This window comes from Saccoglossus kowalevskii, chromosome 15, assembly GCF_978046115.1.
Source record: "Saccoglossus kowalevskii chromosome 15, keSacKowa6.1, whole genome shotgun sequence".
In the NCBI taxonomy this organism is placed as follows: Eukaryota; Metazoa; Hemichordata; class Enteropneusta; family Harrimaniidae; genus Saccoglossus; species Saccoglossus kowalevskii.
The window spans coordinates 29,401,383-29,425,859 of NC_140655.1; the positions used below are offsets into that span (position 1 = coordinate 29,401,383).

At 35.8% G+C, this 24,477-nt stretch overlaps 1 protein-coding gene across 1 annotated transcript in view; it reads left to right on the plus strand.

The window, feature by feature from the left end:
• The first annotated feature begins 10,907 nt into the window (after positions 1 to 10,907).
• LOC100377927 (uncharacterized) overlaps positions 10,908 to 24,477 on the plus strand; it is a 52,217-nt gene continuing 38,647 nt past the window's right edge. Inside the window, exons 1-5 of the mRNA XM_085490690.1 lie at positions 10,908 to 11,043; positions 11,966 to 12,132; positions 14,412 to 14,584; positions 16,982 to 17,087; positions 21,726 to 21,826. Coding sequence (XP_085346816.1) covers positions 11,979 to 12,132; positions 14,412 to 14,584; positions 16,982 to 17,087; positions 21,726 to 21,826 — 534 coding nt within the window. The 5' untranslated portion in view covers positions 10,908 to 11,043; positions 11,966 to 11,978. The remainder of the gene's footprint in view (positions 11,044 to 11,965; positions 12,133 to 14,411; positions 14,585 to 16,981; positions 17,088 to 21,725; positions 21,827 to 24,477) is intronic.

Here is a 24,477-nt window from a genome sequence, read left to right on the forward strand (position 1 = left end):
GTAATCTTGCACATGTTACAACGAATTTGATTGGCTGCTGTTTTTCTCGTAAATTGTGAGACTGGAACGAGAGTTCCTATGCGGGTTGTTCAGATCCCGGTGGCGTTCACGAACAAAACCATTCTTGCAGCAAAATAATTGTAACGTTAAAAAATAATTATAATAAATAATAATTATATAAAAAAAAATTAAGCCAACCAGGATCTTATTTTAATCAGATTGTGATCTCAGTGGAAATATGGGAATCACCAGTTAATCTGGCCTGGGGGGTGCCGGGCAATTCTAGGGGGGGCCTTTCCATTTTCTGTATATGAAAAGGGGGGGCTAACAATTTTTCCAGGAGTGAAGGAGGGGGGTTATAATTTTCTGGGTTTATTCACATATATTGTATAGACGACGGCTGCTGTGATGAACATACTGCAATGAGAAAGAGTTATTGTTTGTTTGTTTGTTTTATTGCACAACAATAACTTAATCAAATTAGTATGAAACATGAAACTTCATTTGTAAACAACAGAATAAACCTCTGTAAATAGCATACAAAAACTTACTGCACTTTCCACTGTATGAAGAAAAACAAACCTTTTAAACAAGTTTGTGAAAAGCAAACACACTAATATAACACAAAATATAAATATAAAATATATTTATATACATGTAGTGTAATATTTTGTATGTAAATAAATAAAATATATATAAAAAAAGTTTTCATATTTTTAGCTCCTTTGTCGAGCGGAGCTTATCATATGGGTGATTGTCCGTCGTCGTCCGGTGTCCGTCGTCCGTGTCAATGTTTTACATTTTCGACTTATTCTTGAAAACTACAAGTCTGAATGCTTTGATACTTGGTGTATATGTACCTTGGGTAGACCTCTCTCAGATTTGTTCATTTCATGATCATATCTTCAATTCTCTAATTTTGGTGAATATTTTTGTCATTTTTGGTAAAAAGTGATATTTTCAACTTCTTGTTAGAAACCGCAAGTCCAATTGCTTTGATATTACATATATAGGTACTACATGTGGACCACTTTCAAATTTGTTTATTTCATAATGATATCTTTAATTTTCTAATTTTGGTGAATATTTTTGTCATTTTTGGTAAAAAGTGATATTTTCGACTTCTTGTTAAAAACGACAAGTCCAATTGCTTTGATATTACATATAAAGGTACTACATGTGGACCTCTCTCAGATTTGTTCATTTTGTAATGATATCTTTAATTCTCTAAATTTGGTGAATATTTTTGTCATTTTTGGTAAAAAGTGATACTTTCGACTTCTTGTTAAAAACCACAAGTCCAATTGCTTTGATATTACATATATAGGTACTACATGTGGATCTCTCTCAGATTTGTTCATTTTGTAATGATATCTTCAATTCTCTAATTTTGGTGAATATTTTTGTCATTTTTGGTAAAAAGTGATATTTTCAACTTCTTGTTAGAAACCGCAAGTCCAATTGCTTTGATATTACATATATAGGTACTACATGTGGACCACTCTCGAATTTGTTCATTTCATAATGATATCTTTAATTTTCTAATTTTGGTGAATATTTTTGTCATTTTTGGTAAAAAGTGATATTTTCGACTTCTTGTTAAAAACGACAAGTCCAATTGCTTTGATATTACATATATAGGTACTACATGTGGACCTCTCTCAGATTTGTTCATTTTGTAATGATATCTTTAATTTTCTAAATTTGGTGAATATTTTTGTCATTTTTGGTAAAAAGTGATACTTTCGACTTCTTGTTAAAAACCACAAGTCCAATTGCCTTGATATTACATATATAGGTACTACATGTGGACAACTCTCAAATTTGTTCATTTCATAATGATATCTTTAATTTTCTAATTTTGGTGAATATTTTTGTCATTTTTGGTAAAAAGTGATATTTTCAACTTCTTGTTAAAAACCACAAGTCCAATTGCTTTGATATTACATATATAGATACTACATATGGACCACTCTCAAATTTGTTCATTTCATGATGATATCTTCAATTCTCTAATGTTGATGAATATTTTTGTCATTTTTGGTAAAAAGTGATATTTTCTTCTTGTTAATAACCACAATCATTTATGGTCAAAAATGATATTTTTGAATTCTTGTTGAAAACAGCAAGTCCCATTGCATTGATACTATGCATAATATTCATTTTCTAATGATATCTTCTGTTCTTTAATCAAAATGTGCATTGCTAACAGCGTAGCTATCTCAGCCGAGAGGCTGCTTGTTTAATAAAACACAACTTTCTGAGGAACTGTAGATATTGAACCTAGGCATCTACTTTTGATCCTCTCCATTCCTATCAATCTCTATCCTCATCGCAAAGAATGTCAGTATCGGCACTATCACCAGGATCATTAGAACCACTGTCACCATCCTCATAACTCTCTCCACTGGAACTATCAGACAGGCACTCATATTTTAACTTCAGTTCTTCATACAGCTTCATCATCTGCTGCTTAGCTGCATCACAGAAGACATTGCGATGAATGAGGTATTGCAAATATACTGCATCCATCTTTGACAACTTCAAATTGGCTTCAGTTTGATCTGAGATTTCAAAATGTACTAAACCATGTATACCATCAGGGAAACATCTTTGTACTACCTCAGTGGATGTTATCCTTTTTAACAAAGCTGTAACTCCTCTTGCAAAACGATCTCGTTTTCGCTTCTTCACTTTTCTCCTGTTTTCTTTTCTCTACTTATTCTTCTTTTACTTACATCTGACAGTCCATGAAATACATTTCTTCTCAAGTCAGTGTTTTATCAAGATCTGCCATGAACTCAGTAGATTGACTGCAGTTCACTCACCATGCTGTCATTGTAAGCCGTCTGTTCAGTAGCCCACTGTTTTAGGTGTCTTCCATAACTGGTAAATAAGTCAGAGTAACTTTCCCCAACCAGTGACAAACAGTGAGAGGCCGTACCACTTCTTAAGCGTGCATGAGACCCCATGTGTGAATAGTAATAGTGAAAGAAGACAGCCAGATGATTGGCAGCCGCGTTTCAACATCACGCAGAATTTCAAAAATGGGCTTTTATCTTTGGAGAATACTGAGAGCATCAAAGAATTTTCCTCTAAGTATGCAGTGGAAGAGCAATATGTCATAGACTATTTAAAACACCTTACCACACTAAAGCAAATGAAAACCATTAGGGAAAAAGGTAGAAAGAAACAACAAAAAAAGAAGCAGGAAAAATGTCATAGTGATTATGACTGCATTTCTTTGGTGTTGAATGGGACACTAAAAACATTGAAAGCAATTACCAGTGATGTAATCAGAAAATCATATAAAGATCAAGCAAAAACACATAAAATCACTGAACATTTACAAACTGTAAACACCAGAATGTACAACACTGATGAAACTGAATCAGAGGACTCTGATGGTGATGATCTCGCTGACAGTGCAGAGGAAATAGAGACTGATGACTTAATAGTTCCTTAAACTGTAGTGACGAGGTCAGGGAGTAGAGCTGGAACCTGGAAGCATGCAACGATGCATTAATGTAAATCTTTATTGTTTAAAAAAAATTCATGGGGGGGGGGGGGCTATCATATTTTGTCTTTTTCTAAGGGGGGACAGCCCAATTTTTAATATACACCTAGGGGGGACTTGTGATTATTTAACAATAAGATGTGAAATTCACCGGCACCCCCTCGGTCAAATTAACTGGTGATTCCCTATGCATTGTTGTATGTGTTCAATGAAGCAAATGATTTATCTTGTAATAATATCCTTGGTAATGTATACCAGAATCCCATACTGGGTTTCAAAACCAACTCATGGAGAGAATGCACAGTCTGATACACATTTGCAAACCTACCAATAAAATCTTTACAGAAAACAAGATGTCAGAAAATCAATATAAGAACTCCTATGAACTGGGTGCCAAACTTTGATCAAGATCTGAAGCTAATAGAAAATCTGTTTAGTTCAAAGTTATCCAATCAAAAACAATACATAAAAAATACATAAAAAGCAAAACAATTCATCCACATTTTAAAAAGAAAATTGTTCTAAAATATATGTATTCTGTATTTGACAAACAGTTCATTCGACAAATGAAAACTCACAGGAATATGTTTCAGCTATTAGAACAGAATGATAGAGTTTTTATAATACTGGTTTAAAAACGCACTTCAAAGATTGCAGTGTTTGAAGATGTAGATTCTCAGGAGGCAACAGTACTGTTGACTCCTCCCTGCACTGGACACCAACAAACTATTTAAGTTGATTTGCATACAAAGCAGTGCTTGCAACATGATAGCTATTCATAAAGGGTGTTTTTTTTACTTTTCATATAATACAGTAGTCACACAATGAGGCAGTTCATATTTGTCTCAGTGAATCATTAATTTTTGACAGACACCTGTACAAAATACTTGGACAAAAGCCAGCTAAGATTTTCTGTTATCTTGCATGTCTTATGAATCTATTCACGTCTGAATGCAGCACTTTTTTTTTGCGATGAGGCATTTGTTTTTATACTAAAATATCTGAATTACTTTGAATAATGTCCCTTAAAATAATTAAACAAATAAGGCACCAATGTTTTTGTAAGATATTTACATCTTTAAAGGACATTTGTATTCAAAATTAATTATGAAAATGCATAAGCGACAGTGTAAACCATCTACGTTATCGTGTGTACTCCCCAAGTCATTCATTCAATGTGTTATAGCGACAGTGTAAACCATCTACGTTATCGTGTGTACTCCCCAAGTCATTTATTCAATGTGTTATAGCGACAGTGTAAACCATTTACGTTGTCGTGTGTACTCCCCAAGTCATTTATTCAATGTGTTATAGCGACAGTGTAAACCATTTACGTTGTCGTGTGTACTCCCCAAGTCATTTATTCAATGTGTTATAGCGACAGTGTAAACCATTTACGTTGTCGTGTGTACTTCCCAAGTCATTTATTCAATGTGTTATAGCGACAGTGTAAACCATCTACGTTGTCGTGTGTATTCCCCAAGTCATTTACTCAATGTGTTATAGAGACAGTGTAAACCATCTACGTTGTCGTGTGTACTTCCCAAGTCATTTATTCAATGTGTTATAGCGACAGTGTAAACCATCTACGTTGTCGTGTGTACTCCCCAAGTCATTTACTCAATGTGTTATAGAGACAGTGTAAACCATCTACGTTGTCGTGTGTACTCCCCAAGTCATTCATTCAATGTGTTATAGAGACAGTGTAAACCATCTACGTTGTCGTGTGTACTCCCCAAGTCATTTATTCAATGTGTTATAGCGACAGTGTAAACCATCTACGTTATCGTGTGTACTCCCCAAGTCATTTACTCAATGTGTTATAGAGACAGTGTAAACCATCTACGTTATCGTGTGTACTCCCCAAGTCATTTACTCAATGTGTTATAGCGACAGTGTAAACCATCTACGTTGTCGTGTGTACTCCCCAAGTCATTTACTCAATGTGCTATAGCGACAGTGTAAACCATCTACGTTGTCGTGTGTACTTCCCAAGTCATTTACTCAATGTGCTATAGCGACAGTGTAAACCATCTACGTTGTCGTGTGTACTTCCCAAGTCATTTATTCAATGTGTTATAGCGACAGTGTAAACCATCTACGTTGTCGTGTGTATTCCCCAAGTCATTTATTCAATGTGTTATATCGACAGTGTAAACCATCTACGTTATCGTGTGTACTCCCTAAGTCATTTATTCAATGTGTTATATCGACAGTGTAAACCATCTACGTTGTCGTGTGTACTCCCCAAGTCATTTATTCAATGTGTTATAGCGACAGTGTAAACCATCTACGTTATCGTGTGTACTCCCCAAGTCATTTATTCAATGTGTTATAGTGACAGTGTAAACCATCTACGTTATCGTGTGTACTCCCCAAGTCATTTATTCAATGTGTTATAGCGACAGTGTAAACCATCTACGTTATCATGTGTATTCCCTAAGTCATTTATTCAATGTGTTATAGCGACAGTGTAAACCATCTACGTTATCGTGTGTATTCCCCAAGTCATTTATTCAATGTGTTATAGCGACAGTGTAAACCATCTACGTTATCGTGTGTACTCCCCAAGTCATTTATTCAATGTGTTATAGCGACAGTGTAAACCATCTACGTTGTCGTGTGTACTCCCTAAGTCATTTATTTAATGTGTTATAGCGACAGTGTAAACCATCTACGTTATCGTGTGTATTCCCCAAGTCATTCATTCAATGTGTTATAGCGACAGTGTAAACCATCTACGTTATCGTGTGTACTCCCCAAGTCATTTATTCAATGTGTTATAGCGACAGTGTAAACCATCTACGTTATCGTGTGTACTCCCCAAGTCATTTATTCAATGTGTTATAGCGACAGTGTAAACCATCTACGTTATCGTGTGTACTCCCCAAGTCATTTATTCAATGTGTTATAGCGACAGTGTAAACCATCTACGTTGTCGTGTGTACTTCCCAAGTCATTTACTCAATGTGTTATAGCGACAGTGTAAACCATCTACGTTGTCGTGTGTACTCCCCAAGTCATTTACTCAATGTGTTATATCGACAGTGTAAACCATCTACGTTGTCGTGTGTACTTCCCAAGTCATTTATTCAATGTGTTATAGCGACAGTGTAAACCATCTACGTTATCGTGTGTACTCCCCAAGTCATTTATTCAATGTGTTATAGCGACAGTGTAAACCATCTACGTTATCGTGTGTACTCCCCAAGTCATTTATTCAATGTGTTATAGCGACAGTGTAAACCATCTACGTTGTCGTGTGTACTTCCCAAGTCATTTACTCAATGTGTTATAGCGACAGTGTAAACCATCTACGTTGTCGTGTGTACTCCCCAAGTCATTTATTCAATGTGTTATAGCGACAGTGTAAACCATCTACGTTGTCGTGTGTACTCCCCAAGTCATTTATTCAATGTGTTATATCGACAGTGTAAACCATCTACGTTGTCGTGTGTACTTCCCAAGTCATTTATTCAATGTGTTATAGCGATAGTGTAAACCATCTACGTTATCGTGTGTACTCCCCAAGTCATTTACTCAATGTGCTATAGCGACAGTGTAAACCATCTACGTTGTCGTGTGTACTTCCCAAGTCATTTATTCAATGTGTTATAGCGACAGTGTAAACCATCTACGTTGTCGTGTGTATTCCCCAAGTCATTTACTCAATGTGTTATAGCGACAGTGTAAACCATCTACGTTATCGTGTGTACTCCCCAAGTCATTTATTCAATGTGTTATAGCGACAGTGTAAACCATCTACGTTGTCGTGTGTACTTCCCAAGTCATTTACTCAATGTGCTATAGCGACAGTGTAAACCATCTACGTTGTCGTGTGTACTCCCCAAGTCATTTACTCAATGTGCTATAGCGACAGTGTAAACCATCTACGTTATCGTGTGTACTTCCCAAGTCATTTATTCAATGTGTTATAGCGACAGTGTAAACCATCTACGTTGTCGTGTGTACTCCCAAGTCATTTATTCAATGTGCTATAGCGACAGTGTAAACCATCTACGTTGTCGTGTGTACTTCCCAAGTCATTTATTCAATGTGCTATAGCGACAGTGTAAACCATCTACGTTGTCGTGTGTACTTCCCAAGTCATTTATTCAATGTGTTATAGCGACAGTGTAAACCATCTACGTTATCGTGTGTACTCCCTAAGTCATTTATTCAATGTGTTATAGCGACAGTGTAAACCATTTACGTTATTGTGTGTACTCCCCAAGTCATTTATTCAATGTGTTATAGCGACAGTGTAAACCATCTACGTTATCGTGTGTACTCCCTAAGTCATTTATTTAATGTGTTATATCGACAGTGTAAACCATTTACGTTATTGTGTGTACTCCCCAAGTCATTTATTCAATGTGTTATAGCGACAGTGTAAACCATCTACGTTGCGTTGTCGTGTGTACTTCCCAAGTCATTTATTCAATGTGTTATAGCGACAATGTAAACCGTCTACTTCTTGATGTCTAGAAGCTTACAATTTACAATATTTTAATTGTTTTTTAACGAGGAAATGTATTTTCATTTTGGTCTATGAAAATCTCTGCTAAAATGATATGTTATGCGTATTAATTTTTGTTAAAAGAACGATTGACAGTGAACTTAATGTTCACATACAGTAACTGTTGAATAATACTAAAAAAAACAAGTGAAAGTGGAAAACTCGCGAATACAATATACCATGAAGGTAATAATGATAATTTCACTAATCTAAATTTCACATGGGCATTTATTTTAATTTTGAGACCTTTGGATAACTTCTTTTCCAATACATGTAACTGGCCTAGTATCGTAACAACAGCATTGAATCGTTCTGTGTTGTATTATCTATACCATATTTACTGAAGCCTGAATTAAAGTTGCATTTCATTAAGTTTTTAAAGATTTGTTAATAAATCACACTCTGATTACATTATGATTATTCGAATTCGTGTATGTAGTGTATATTGAGCCAGTATGGTAGAGACAAGATGTAAACGTTTCTGGCGTTTGTTCGTATAAATAATATAGTAAAAACTGTTCTCTCATATCATGTATTACGCATAACGACTGCTCAGCGTAAAATCCTAATAATTTATTAGCAAATATTTTGAATCAGGTTTTCTAGAAATACGATGCAAACGGATTTCAGTGTACACTGCTTCTGCGTTGAACAAGTCAAACAGATTTTGCTCAATATCAACGAGTGTAAAACCAGTGCACCACACAACATTTTGCGAGTGGGCATCATTCTTACAAAGTGTTGATGCACTCCGCATATTATTAATATTTACCAAGTCCTTATAGCTGGCTTGGTATTCATCAGTCTGCTTATGAGCAGTAAAACATTTGTCAAATCCAGTGATCGAAACAAAGTAATAGATCATCGATTAATTTCATTATTACTTTACATAACAATGTGTTTGCACGTACGTGTACTAGTAAAGTGTTACCTAGACAACATGAAACAACGAGTCCCATTAATATGGTCACGCACGCTTCTGATTAGTTTGCCCATTTGAATATTAAATGTTAGTGTGAACACAGAGACAAAATTTTGAATTAAGTTTTGAAATCAAATGTGCGTACCGGTAATATGTATTTAAAGATCAAGAAATTTTGCACAAAACGTGTAAGGTCAGCCAAAAATTTGTATGCACAAAAGAACAGTTTGAACAGTCCAAACAAAGAATGCACGAACTGTATTTGAATGTAATAACAAGAGAATTCTGTTTAGTGCATTCACCAGATCCAATGTGTTGGAGAAAATTCACTTATTTTATTTTTACTTATGTGGCACGGTTAAAAAATCAAAATATGAGAATATCGTATTTAAAATTAATGTTTAAAATGAGTGAAACATGTCAAAATAAAGGTTTGTTAAGTTAAAAATTGTACCATATTAGAATATTTCCTCACTCATATGTGAGAAATATAAAAAGAAAAAACAAACTAATAACCACAATAATTTCATGCAAATAAGCTAAATTTGAATATTTTTTTTTAAGAATTAAGGCTCACTGTATCACATCTCTATATTACATATTATAAACCACTCGCATGATTATAGGTGTTTATGACGTCATAGCTTCGCATAATATCACATGATAATGTAAACCTCTGTTCGCAAGCAAAGTCATTTAGACAAAAAGCCCCTACATTTAATTAAATACATGTATGTTTAATTCTGTTTGCGGTAATATAAAATGGCGATTTGAAGTAAAAAAATTATTGAACACATGTTATTACATGTATTTTCAAATAATCAAATAAGACTTGAAATAACAAGACCCTTTTCTTTCAAGAAAAAGAAATTAAAGCGCGGCAGTCGTCGCGCAGCGCGTGTTCGAATTCATCTATTAATAAGCAATGTATTTTACACGCGTTGTGCACGTTGTTATGTGTCCCATATCAAACAGGACGCGGCACGACGACTGTCGACCGTTAATATTGCCAAAAAATAAATTATCTTGGCCTAATTATTAGTGCAGATTTAAAGAAGATATAAACTTAAAATTCTTATATTATTTTGATAAGCTTGTAAGACAGTGAGGTTTAAGAGAATTAAAGCACTATACAATTTGTAGTTGAAGATGTTCGTTTGGCATCCCTAAATACACATCAACGAAGTTAAAAAAGTAATTCTTAGAGAAAACTACCGGTAAGAACTACTACACAGATTCATGGATTAGTGACATTATTAGAACAGATTCTATACTCAGAAATTACAGCCTCCTTAAAGGGCGGCAGTCGCCCTGCCCGATATGGGACTCATAGCGACGTACTGTAGAATACTTTATTTTCGCTTGGAATTTATTTTCGCTATTTTCGCTGAAGGGATGATTCCGTGAAAATAAAATCTAGCGAATATACTTTTTTTCCTATATTTCACATTAAACTCATCAAAAATCAGTAAAAATAAATTTCACACAAAACGCCCAAAAAGCGAAAATGAATTCCAGCGAAAATACAATATTCCACAGTATACAACGCATGTAAAATACATTGTTTATTTACATAAAATTCCAACACGCGCTGCGCGACGACAACCGTGCTTTAAAAATGATATCAGTACATCGCTATATCTGCATTTATTACATAAGAAATCAAAGTAATGTCACACTTGAGATTGTTATTATTATTATTATTATATGACGGACCCCCTAACAAGCCAACAATAGTACGATAACTCTGCGTGGTAAAATGTACCCACCGTCGCAAAATATCACCCTCTTACGGCAACTTGCTTGAGAAGGAGTGTGACACAAAGTTATTTTCAAAATAAATGAGCATCAAGAGACTGTATACAAGTCTACTGAGAAGCTTATTTTCCGGTGCTCGTCGATAGTCTGATTTTTGACCTACAACATACGATGTTGCAATCACCATGCGTCATTTTATAGGTCATCGATCATTACCCACAGGCTCGCGGAGCTATTGCAACACTACGTGAAATCGTTGCCGAGTGAGTTATACAGCCAGGTCCGACCACCAGAGCTAAAATTGGACTCCATTGTGTAGCTTGCAAGGTAAGCCTACTCTACCATGAATAGTTTACCCTGAGTGTACACTCGGACTCCCTTGTCCATAAAATTCACAATTTATGGGTAAACAATGTTGCGCAATAACACTGCCTTTTTAGTAAGTGTCAAATGGTAGAAGGTCGGGAGAACTATCCCAAACGTCGTTTTATTCGCTAATTATTACTCTGGTTCCGCTGTGTGTAGATTGTATGCGTGGTGCTGATTTGTGATACTTCTAACAGACGACCAGAACAAAACACCTGAACTAAACAAATACGTTTCACAAGTATTTACGATTTCCGCTACAGCGAACAACCGTGTTTCTGCACGGTCAATGTGACCTAATTTCATTTCAACTTTAAAGATCTCCGCTTACACTCTGTGTGTAAACCAAGCTGTGATGCCGTAGTTCCGGATTGCGACCTGTTCTTGTTGACGTCTCTTTATCTCTTGTCACTGGCAGTGTGAAAAACAAACAAAAAAAAAACCCACAAACAATGACCGGATATAGGGCTAATTGTGAAAGACAGCTGGGGTAAACTATGAGTTCGAATAGTTTCACGGGGCTCGATAAAACTGGAGATGTTCGAAAAATTTAAACAATATGCAAATCAACATGCTAGTGCTTCTAATGTCACAGAAAAATCTAGAAATTAGTTGAGCACAATATCTAGGTATTTATTAGTCTTTGGCAATTTTTGGTCTCAAAATTGTTCAAAAGCAAGCATTTCTGTCATTTCTTACCGTTTTTGGTAGACATAATTGTTGCATGTCATTTAGTCAGATGCACAGTGGACAGCGAACAGTTACTTTGTATTAACAAATGCTGATTCAGAGACGTAGATTGCTGACATGCAGTGACTGATTGCAATAATTCTTATTCATTTGTCTCAATTTATGACAAAACTTATTATGATTTATTTCTTAGCTTTAATTCCAATATGGTGATCATAGACCCCAATGAATTATCCCCATTATCCGGCTGCGACGTTGTTTTTAGGAATATTTCTGTCAATATCAAGGATAAACCAATTCTTCAGAATGTGAGTGGAGTTGCTAAAGCAGGTGAAGTGTTGGCCATCATGGGACCTTCAGGTAATGTGAAAACAAAAATAATTTTAGTACTGTAGAATACTTTATTTTCGCTATTTTTGCTGAAGGGATGATTCCGTAAAAATAAAATCCAGCGAATATACTTTTTTTCCTATATTTCACATTAAACTCATCAAAAAAAATCAGTAAACTCATCAGTAAAAATAAATTCCATACAAAACGCCCGAAAAGCCTTTTCAGCAAAAATTAATTCCAGCGAAAATAAAGTATTCCACAGTATTATTTATTGGTGCCACATATATATAGCCTGTTAGGCCAGACAAAAGCAAATCCTTGTTCATGAGACCCACTCACACGTACCATTGCATAGCACAAAAAATCACTTGCCTCGTGCAAACTCTGGATCAAATCACTTGAGATTCTCACAAACCGTGAGACCTAGGACAGAGAGTTGTTAGTAGTGTGCCCTCTGAGCAGATGTGACTCACTAAGATTTGCTATGACACAACTAGCTTTGTTAATTCACTGGCATTGGCAACAGAAAATGAAAACTTTTTAGCTCCGCTGTCGACTTTGTCGAGCGGAGCTTATCATACGAGTGATTGTCTGTCGGTGTCCGTCGTCCAGCGTCCGTCGTCCGTGTCAATGTTTTACTTGTTCGACTTCTTCTTGAAAACTACAAGCCTGAATGTTTTGATACTTGGTGTATATGTACCTTGGGTAGACTCTCAAATTTGTTCATTTCATGATGATATCTTCAATTCTCTAATTTTGGTGAATATTTTTGTCATTTTTGGTAAAAAGTGATATTTTCGACTTCTTGTTAAAAACTGCAAGTCCAATTGCTTTGATATTACATATATAGGTACTACATGTGGATCTCTCTCAGATTTGTTCAGTTTGTAATGATATCTTCAATTCTCTAATTTTGGTGAATATTTTTGTCATTTTTGGTAAAAAGTGATATTTTCGACTTCTTGTTAAAAGCGCAAGTCAAATTGCTTTGATATTACATATATAGGTACTACATGTGGACCTCTCTCAGATTTGTTCATTTTGTAATGATATCTTCAATTCTCTAATTTTGATGAACATTTTTGGTAAAAAATTATATTTTTGACTTCATGTTAAAAACCGCAAGTCCAATTGCTTTGATATTACATATATAGGTACTACATGTGGACCTCTCTCAGATTTGTTCATTTTGTAATGATATCTTCAATTCTCTAATTTTGGTGAACATTTTTGTCATTTTTGGTAAAAAATTATATTTTTGACTTCATGTTAAAAACCGCAAGTCCAATTGCTTTGATATTACATATATAGGTACTACTAAGGACCACTCTCAAATTTGTTTAGTTCATGATATTTTAAATTCTCTAATTTTGATGAATATTTTTATCATTTTTGGTAAAAAGTGATATTTTCTTCTTGTTAAAAACCACAATCATTTATGGTGAAAAATGATATTTTTGAATTCTTGTTGAAAACAGCAAGTCCCATTGCTTTGATACTATACATATTGTTCATTTTCTAATGATATCTTCTGTTCTTTAATTGAAATGTGCATTGCTAACAGCGGAGCTATCTCAGCCGAGAGGCTGCTTGTTTAATTTTTAAATGAAATTCACATTTTATAAACAAAATAGGTTCAAAAGGGAAGTCACTTATACAGTCACATATGATTATTTTCTTCTTAAAAACTGACCAACCCACCAGGTGACTTATTTTTAGGGCTTTAATTTTTACTCAGAATCCCTGCAAAATCATTTCTGTTAGATAGCACACTGGTTCCTGGCTCACCTTTCCAAACTTTTACTGCCAATGACTGAAAAGTAAAAATTATTGTCATCACGATATTCATACGTAAAATGTGATGAATAAATTTTTTTTTCTGTGGCTTTTAATTTGTTTTCATTGTGATGGGTATATACAGATGTACTACTTAGCAGGTCATATTTGTTAGACGCTGAATCTGAAGTATTTTCAACTTAAACTGACATAATTGTTGCCAATTGAAGATAAAAATAAACAATGAGATTTTAAAAAAAATACATCCAAATTTTGGCAGAAAAAAACTACACTTTGTTTTCTCTCCAGGATTTGTTTATTTCATGATGAGGATTTTTCTAAAACTGATATTTTTTACTATGCAAGTATAATGAGTAAAAACTGCTGCTGCCTATTTCATATCCACCAGATACACGCCTTGAATGGTTTTTTTTTTCCAAATCATTGCAATACATGTAACTCATAGTGTGTAATATTAAATATTAATATTCCTACAAGTTAAATATTGTTTCTATTAATACTTACTATAGGTTCTGGTAAAACAACTTTATTGAATACTATAGCAGGCCGACAAAACGACCTGGAATCTGGAACAATCATGCTAAATAATCAGAAGTTGACCAAAAGACTTCGAAGACGAGTCAGTTATGTTCTTCAAGAGGATATATTTTTTGATAATATTACATTAATTGACACCTTAAAGGTGAGTTATTATGAGTTTCACAAATGCATGAATTTGCAAATGTTTGGCAATTCAACATCTGTCTAATTTCATATGCTATGTCAATTCTGATTAGCTGTATGTTTTACAGGCATTCCAATCACTATAACTATTTGAGTTGATTTGCATACAAAGCAGCATGATAGTTATTCCAAGAGGGCGTTTTTTGACTTTTCGAATAATAATACACTAGTCACACAATGATTATAATAATAGGCGCCAGTACAATAGAAAAGGTGATAATTTTCACACCAAATAGGCGCCAGTCAAAGTTGAATGTTTGGGTAAAACTGTGAAATCAGCGCCAGTGGATTTTCCCATCTGGCCGACAAATGATTTCAGTCACATGCAAACGGCCGATACGATACGATATCCGCCATGTCTTTGAATGCACACGACACGTGTTTATTAACCGGATAGGTCAAGTCGCTAATTAACCAATCAAAATGCTGGATGGTGCCCATGTGTCTGAATTACCATAGCTCATTTAATATGTTAATGACAGTTCAGCGACCTCATGGTGAACGCAACACAGAAGAGACGTACCGATAATGTAGTGTGATCTTTTGACTTAGATTTTCATGGGAAAACGGCATGATTGTTTTTTAAAATCAAGAAATTATTTGTTTTGGAAAGATAAACTGAGCATTTGAAGAAAGATTTAACATTGTTTACAGTGATAACAGCTCATTGTCGAAACGAAGCTTACCCATTCATGTTAGTCACGATAAAAAATACTCTTGAATAGGCGTCCAGAATGATTTAAAGGTTCGAAAAATGAAACCAAAATATTTAAAAAAACGTGATTTCTTGGTCTCATTTTATTTTAAAAACCAAACTGCCGTTTAATGGCCAAGGGCGAATTTATGGCAGAATCCGGTACATTGTATAGACAGGATCCCTCTGATTGTAAGGTTACGTTACTGTAGTTCTGAGTGTGTGAAAAAATGACTGACCTCAATTAAGCGCCAATTGCAACAAAGTTGCCAAAATGTGACCTCAAATTAGCACCAGACAAAAATGGAAATGTATCAAAGTGGCGCTTGTATGAGGTATTATACGGTATGACAAATGGAATAATATTATATAACAAAGGGCAAGGTAACCAGAGTTCAACTATGTTTTGAAACTGTATCTTAGACATTCTTTTTTTTTCTTCAAATTACCTATGTTAGGATAAATGTCCATCTGTATTAGAAGCCGAACACATTCCTTTTGAACAATTGAGATCCAAAAATTCACCATTCCTCATATGTGTAGATGCTCTAATAGAAGCCGCATCACCTCTATTGCATTGTACTATTTTAATAGAAGCCACTGCTTTTAATACAGCTTTTACAGTACTACATGTATAATATTTCTTTCACCTAATAAGTATGTACCATTTTCATTGATATTTAGCACATGTGCCATTAATAGATAAATGTTTGTTTTGTGATTTGATAAAAAATAGCCATCCGGCTTGATGAGGATGATTTTTTTAGGATTGGATCAAAGATTGTTTACTCTTTCTTACCCATGGACAGAAAATAAAGAATATGAAATATGAGATGAATTTTAAATGACACATCAAGTTAATGACTTCCTAAAGATGCAATGTATGTTATTCACTTGATGTTACACATACATGTTTATGCTTCATTTTCATTAAATTTTAAAGTGCTTTAATTTTAATGAAAATATTTTTAGAAAGAGTGTCTTTAGGTAACGCCCTAACAAATAAGCGGACACTTGCTTATGACACTGGAGATGTTGACTTGCAGTCATCTCGCTTTTTGGCCATATTACCTTATTTTAGGCATGAATAACATTTTCCCTAATTGCAATGGGGACTGCGTCGTTAACAAAGACTTGTTTTATTTGACTGAAGTGTTAGGATCTTCAAGGGTAAATCTTTAATAAATATTTTTAATCATATTAACTTACATATAATATTTTCATGCCTTCATGAAACTCAGAGTTGATTCCATTGACACAAGTTATTAATTATTTGGTATTTAAGGATCAGCGATTAAGGTAGCTATAAGAATTGGATAATGTTGCTGAAAGCTTAAAAAGATCAGATAGCTACACATGTATATATAACCAATATTATCACTTAACTTGAAAAATGTGTGCCCGTCTTTTTTGATGTATTTTGTCACTGAACAGCAACGAATCCAGCAAAATATGTTTCCCCATTACGATTTTGAATATTTTCAATTATTGAATACTCTCAATAAGGCAACTTTGGTGCCTGCAATACAAAGTCAACAAATACTATACAAACTGATACTGCATATCCTTGATTGCTGTAAGTACAGTATCATTGAAAGATTGACACTGTGTTACCAAAGAATCTACTGTAGTATTCAATGTTTCCTATATTATATCTTGCAGTATGCTGCTATGCTGTGCTTGCCATCATCTATTTCCAGAAAAGAAAAACTTGAAAAACTTGACAGTATTATTGATGCATTGGATTTGAGGAAATGTTTAAACACAGGTAGGATCTCAAGACTGCAGTCATACCAACTGCACCATTCCAGTCTTTCCTGAAACACAACCAGCATGACACATTCCAGTCTTTCCTGAAACACAACCAGCATGACACATTCCAGTCTTTTCTGAAACACAACAACCATGACACATTCCAGTCTTTCCTGAAACACAACCACCATGACACATTCCAGTCTTTCCTGAAACACAACCACCTTGACACATTCCAGTCTTTTCTGAAACACAACCACCATGACATATTCCAGTCTTTTCTGAAACACAACCAGCATGACACATTCCAGTCTTTCCTGAAACACAACCAGCATGACACATTCCAGTCTTTCCTGAAACACAACCAGCATGATACATTCCAGTCTTTCTTGAAACACAACCAGCATGACACATTCCAGTCTTTTCTGAAACACAACAACCATGACACATTCCAGTCTTTTCTGAAACACAACAACCATGACACATTCCAGTCTTTCCTGAAACACAACAACCATGACACATTCCAGTCTTTCCTGAAACACAACAACCATGACACATTCCAGTCTTTCCTGAAACACAACCACCTTGACACATTCCAGTCTTTCCTGAAACACAACAACCATGACACATTCCAGTCTTTCCTGAAACACAACCACCATGACACATTCCAGTCTTTTCTGAAACACAACAACCATGACACATTCCAGTCTTTCCTGAAACACAACCACCATGACACATTCTAGTCTTTCCTGAAACACAACCATCATGACACATTCTAGTCTTTCCTGAAACACAACCATCATGACACATTCAAGTCTTTCCTGAAACACAACCACCTTGACACATTCCAGTCTTTTCTGAAACACAACCACCATGACACATACCAGTCTTTTCTGAAACACAACCAGCGTGACACATTCCAGTCTTTCCTGAAACACAACCAGCATGACACATTCCAGTCTTTCCTGAAACACAACCACCATGACACATTCCAGTCTTTCCTGAAACACAACCAGCATGACACATTTCAGTCTTTCCTGAAACACAACCAGCATGACACATTCCAGTCTTTCCTGAAACACAACAACCATGTCACATTCCAGTCTTTCCTGAAACACAACCACCTTGACACATTCCAGTCTTTCCTGAAACACAACAACCATGACACATTCCAGTTTTCCCTGAAAAACAACAACCATGACACATTCCAGTCTTTCCTGAAACACAACCAGCATGACACATTCCAGTCTTTTCTGAAACACAACAACCATGACACATTCCAGTCTTTCCTGAAACACAACCACCATGACACATTCCAGTCTTTCCTGAAACACAACCACCATGACACATTCCAGTCTTTCCTGAAACACAACCACCTTGACACATTCCAGTCTTTTCTGAAACACAACCACCATGACATATTCCAGTCTTTTCTGAAACACAACCAGCATGACACATTCCAGTCTTTCCTGAAACACAACCAGCATGACACATTCCAGTCTTTCCTGAAACACAACCAGCATGATACATTCCAGTCTTTCTTGAAACACAACCAGCATGACACATTGCAGTCTTTTCTGAAACACAACAACCATGACACATTCCAGTCTTTTCTGAAACACAACAACCATGACACATTCCAGTCTTTCCTGAAACACAACAACCATGACACATTCCAGTCTTTCCTGAAACACAACAACCATGACACATTCCAGTCTTTCCTGAAACACAACCACCTTGACACATTCCAGTCTTTCCTGAAACACAACAACCATGACACATTCCAGTTTTCCCTGAAACACAACAACCATGACACATTCCAGTCTTTCCTGAAACACAACCAGCATGACACATTCCAGTCTTTTCTGAAACACAACAACCATGACACATTCCAGTCTTTCCTGAAACACAACCACCATGACTCATTCCAATCTTTCCTGAAACACAACCACCATGACACATTCCAGTCTTTCCTGAAACACAACCACCTTGACACATTCCAGTCTTTTCTGAAACACAACCACCATGACATATTCCAGTCTTTTCTGAAACACAACCAGCATGACACATTCCAGTCTTTCCTGAAACACAACCAGCATGACACATTCCAGTCTTTCCTGAAACACAACCAGCATGACACATTCCAGTCTTTCTTGAAACACAACCAGCATGGCACATTCCAGTCTTTTCTGAAACACAACAACCATGACACATTCCAGTCTTTTCTGAAACACAACAACCATGACACATTCCAGTCTTTCCTGAAACACAACAACCATGACACAGATGGATGTTAAAACTTGATGATGCCCTGTTTCAAGAAATGTCCAAAGGTTGTGTTGTAGGAACATGTAATGATAGTGCTATTGCCTACATGTATCCCTGACGTTTGTGGGGTATGGAAGTATTTTTTTTCTCATGATACGGTGTATCCATGCTGTATTTTCACTAGATTGGCAAAGTCGGAACTTTTTTTTTGTTTTACAATAAAAAATATAATTAATTGTCAATTTAGCCTTTTAACGTGATCGCGAAAACTAGCGTGACTGCGAAAGAAGTCCCGACTGGACGCATCTGCAGACGACCTCCTGCGTTGAAGTGAAAACCGGAGAGGAATCACTCCGGTGGTTATGCTAATTAAAAGCTGTTGCCTAGCATTGACAACGCATCAAAGTGCAGCTGTATACATCGTCATCTATGTTAATGTACGTGACCTTTCACTTCTGAGGTCCCAGCGATTTTGAAAGACTACTTATATACATTGGACATTTAAATCGACTTGTTTTCAGTAAACATGGATGAAATTATCGCAGTTGCACTTTATAAAGTTAAAGTATCCATCTCTGCGATCAAATCGAATCAACCTTTAAAAGGTCACGTTTACTTTCACACACCCACTCATGAATAATCAATGACATCATGAATAATTAATAACAGTCAAATGCCTGCAGATGCATCCAGTCTGGATTTCTTTAGCGGTCAGGTTAGTTTTCGCGATCACGCTAAAAGAACTGAAAAACAATTAATTATTTCTTTTTGTAAAACAAAAAAGAAGTCCCGACTTTGCCAGTCTATATTTTCACTGACTTCTCTCATGAACATAACTTCCATACCTCACAAACTTTAGGGGTGAGGCCATAGCATTCAGTCATAATACCGGTATTACATTCATTTTTTTTATAATTTTTTTTATATTTGCTAATCCATGTAATACTAATCCAAAATGATCTTTGTAGTACTGAGTGAGGAAACATTGGACCAGGGTTAATTGTTTTTTCCTAATTGCATGCTATAATTGGTAATGTACAACATATTACATAAGGCATGCCATGTGGTTGCAGGGTTCGACACTCGCGCTGGTTCTCTATCCCGAGTCTAGTAAATTTTATTCAGGAACAGCAAAAGTGCATGGATGGAAGTCCGAAGGACTAGTGAGTTTTTTCATTGTTTCATTTGTAAAATTTACGTGAACTCGATGCAATCCAGTGTTAAATTATTCTTTAAATGCTCAGTTTATTTGAAAAAAAAAATATGCTGTTTTCTCATCAAAATCAAAGCCAAACGATCGCAAACATCGGCAACAAACATTAACATACATTATTTAAATGAACTATGGTAATTTGATCAGGTTGGCATCATCCAGCATTTCGATTGGTTAATTAACGACTTGACCTATCTGGTCAAAGAACATGTTTCAGGTTGCGTTTACATGCGACCAGAATCATTCGCTTACGATGAATTTTAATTGCATTTTATTATTTGTACGTTATTATAATTACTACTGAGGCAAACTGTGAACGTTTTTTAAAGGATGATACTTTTTGTATAACTTTCTAGACTGTTTGACAACAGGTCATTTATTTATTTACTTTTATTATTTTATTAAATACTAAGTGTCAGACTGTAACATAAAAATATTACCAATAATGTATCACCAGAATAGAGCAAGAACAATGACTTGAAACACGGTTACTAGAACTTGAAGTGCTTGAAAAAAGCACCATTTGTAACAAAGTTGCCAAAATTTAACCACAAATAAGCTCCACCATGAAGTGAAAGTGTAACAAAGTGGCACCTAGTTGAAGAAAAATACGATAATTACAACTATCATAGGAGTGCAGGTACACATCTCTGTGCAGGGTACTTATAATAGCTATCCCATTACTGTTTGAGAGCATTGCTATGTAGGTATTTTCTATCAAAAGAGACAACTCTTTGAAAAAGTAGCAGTACCAGTAAGATTTTAGGTGGGATAGCATTTGTCCAGGTTCACTAGACCTATTGGATAGTGATGAATTTTCTTGACTGTTTGACCCTGTGGTTGCCCATGAGGTATCTCAAAGCTAGCAAATAACACAGAATAAACGGCAAGGTAAAGACTACGTCTAATTATAGTAAATACGTACTGCGTGCGTGACTTGAACCGGCGCTTGCGTACGGCACCTAATCGCCTAGCTTTACGCCACTACACGTCTTCCCCTCGGCCACCGGGCATCCCCAAAAAAAGAATGCTTAATAACCGAGCTTATTACGTGCAGAGAACATGAAACCCGTCCACGCGATACGCGCCACGCAGCATGGCCAGAAGCTAATTTGATTCAGTGGAATGAAATATAGAAAAAAAACACAGATAATTTTTTTTTTCATCCTCTAGTGATTGGAAATGCAGAAAATAAAGGACTATCCGGTGGGGAGAAAAAGCGAGCAAACATTGCCTGTGAGTTGCTGACTGATCCAGTTGTTCTGCTGTTAGATGTAAGTTGTGATTTCTATGGAGACAGACATAACAACCCATAAAGTATTGGGTGATTTTATTTTTAAGTACTCAGAATGACTTAGTATGAAAAAAAAAAGTGTTATTTTTATCTGCCATTGAAAACAGCTATTTAAATAAATGTGTATTAGACTTAAGGTAGCGAGAAGGGAAATTTTCACTTTTTTCTTGATTTTTCAAAAATTGATAAAACGGTTACTTTAGACCTTGATACATCACGCCAAGTTTACAAAAGATCGAAATTGCGAAATAACGTTGCTCAAATTAGTGTTTTAAAACACTAGCAGAAAAGACTACAACTGCCGTTTCGTGGATATTTGCATAGTGTTTATCTTTGAAAGGGTTTAAATGATAACATCTTATCTGTATACTCTGTTGTTGACGATTCTGATATAACGGGTGATAAGCTTCCAGTTGCAAACAATGCGTGTTTATCTAACGTCCATTGTCAGCATTATTGTCAGTCGAGACTTCGTCGGAGAAACATGGTCATACAGTACTCATTTCGCCCAACCTTCCGCTTTTACATCGACCGCATTTTAATCGCGTTTTTGTTTCGCTCGCTCGCTCATTGAAAACATTGACCGCTCGCCCAAACACTGAAAACTGGCACATGGGTGGTCGAAATGGTGGTTTTGATAGTAAAGTGTGAACATACAACTAGTATTAACTATTATTACATTCTGAACGACACTTCAAATCTAATAGTTGTATTACACTTGTATCGTGAAAGCAACTGAACTGGGACCTCTTGTTACGTGTTTTGGGTGCTTGTTCTAGATGTAATATTTTTTTTTTTTTTTTAATGAGACAGTTACGTGAAAAAAGCCTAGGTAACTCCTTTTGACAGAGCAGAGAAACGAGGAAATGTTAGTGATTAATTCCAAAAATAACGATACCGAATCCACATCGGTCCACGTCTGGTAAAATTTCAATTTTTAAAATTAAGTCACGATCATTGAATGAGCTCGGTCTATACCGTATACGTACCGCAAAAGTGTTCCCACAAAAAATATTTTCGACTAAAAACGGCCACATGCCCTAAAAAAATCGAACAGAGCTTGACATGTATGAATAATTTATTGGGCTTAAAAAAAAACGTGTCAAATTTAGTTATAGCCATTAAACTATTTGGTGGCCAGTCGATGAACAATTCAAAACTCAGGATTCACACGGAAGTCCTTCAGGGCTGAAAATCATCGACGCTACGTGACTCTGGTTTACTTTATTTCACAACTTGCAGAGAAAACTGATTCGCGTGAGCTATAATGTATCTTAGCCTAGGGAACTGATCATTACCACCCAGCCGGTTTCCTGTGAGTTTGACTCGGTTTACCGTACCGGTCGTTGCTTTACCGTACCGGTCGTTGCTTTACCGTACCGGTCGTTGCTTTACCGTACCGACCGTTGCGTTACCGTACCGGCCGGACAATTACCGTACTGATAGGACCAATACCGACTATTTATCACCTTCGATTAATGAATGCATGGTAAACAAAGCCCCGGTAACTGATCGGCGCCCTGCCGGTAACCGTGAGTCATGCATGAATTAATTGGGCATTTTGCAAACAATAAGAATTTTTTTTTCACCCACCCATTGAAAGTGAATAATTTGAAAAGGACATGACTTGTACAACAGAGTGTTACGTCCCAGTTGACTAGAGGACTCGATGGGTTAATTATTTGTTTATATTTGTCAGTAGCTCACACAGTGGAAAGAAAGTCGGACAACCGTCGAAATACAAATAAATAAATTAAATAAAAAAGTCTTTCTGAAATTTCATGTTTTTTTTCAATATATGTGTGTTATTCACATATTCATGATCGCCTGTAACGCTATAAAACGACAGTCCTACATCGTAGCTTACCCACGACGTTGAATAAAACGTCTCAACCTGTCGCATGAATTCGATGATACTTGCATAATATGTCAGCGTGACTCGCTTGGCCGAGCTCACATGTATTTAAATTCGGGCTTGGGCGTTCGAAAATCTGTTTTGATACTTTGTTGACAATAACACGCGCAACGCGTGCACGTAGTCCAGATAAAATTCAAGTGCGTAAAACGGAATTTGACCTTGCTCTAGGTCAACATTTTTCTATTGCTTTTCGACCTCATTTTGTGAGTTTGCTTATGGAATTGTCCAAACATATTTACCCGATATTTACACACCTCCTCCAACAATCCCCAATGTAACTTTATTATAACAAAACAGAGTGTGCAAGTGTGCCGGTATATCTCTTTTTGGAACATGTGATTGGCCCTGAAAAGGGCTGTTTGGTTTGGGGCAGAATACGATTTAGACTGGAAAGGTCGGGACTTTTTTTTGTTTTACAAAAAAAATATAATTACAGCCAATACAAAGTCAGCTTGGACATTCAGTTGTGAGACATAACAAAATAAACGGTGCCAGCGAAAGATTTTGCGAATGAAAGAACAAACTAAACGCAATCAAAGGCGCCGACCACTCGCGTTGGAAATAAACTAATAAAACGCGTTGCGACGAGAAATCTCGTTTCCTGTAAATGCTGGAAAGCGAAATAGCGAAATAACGAAATAGCGAAATAACGAAATAGCGAAATAATAAAAAAGGTAAATATTTACAGTATGTTGACCATTGTATTAATATAC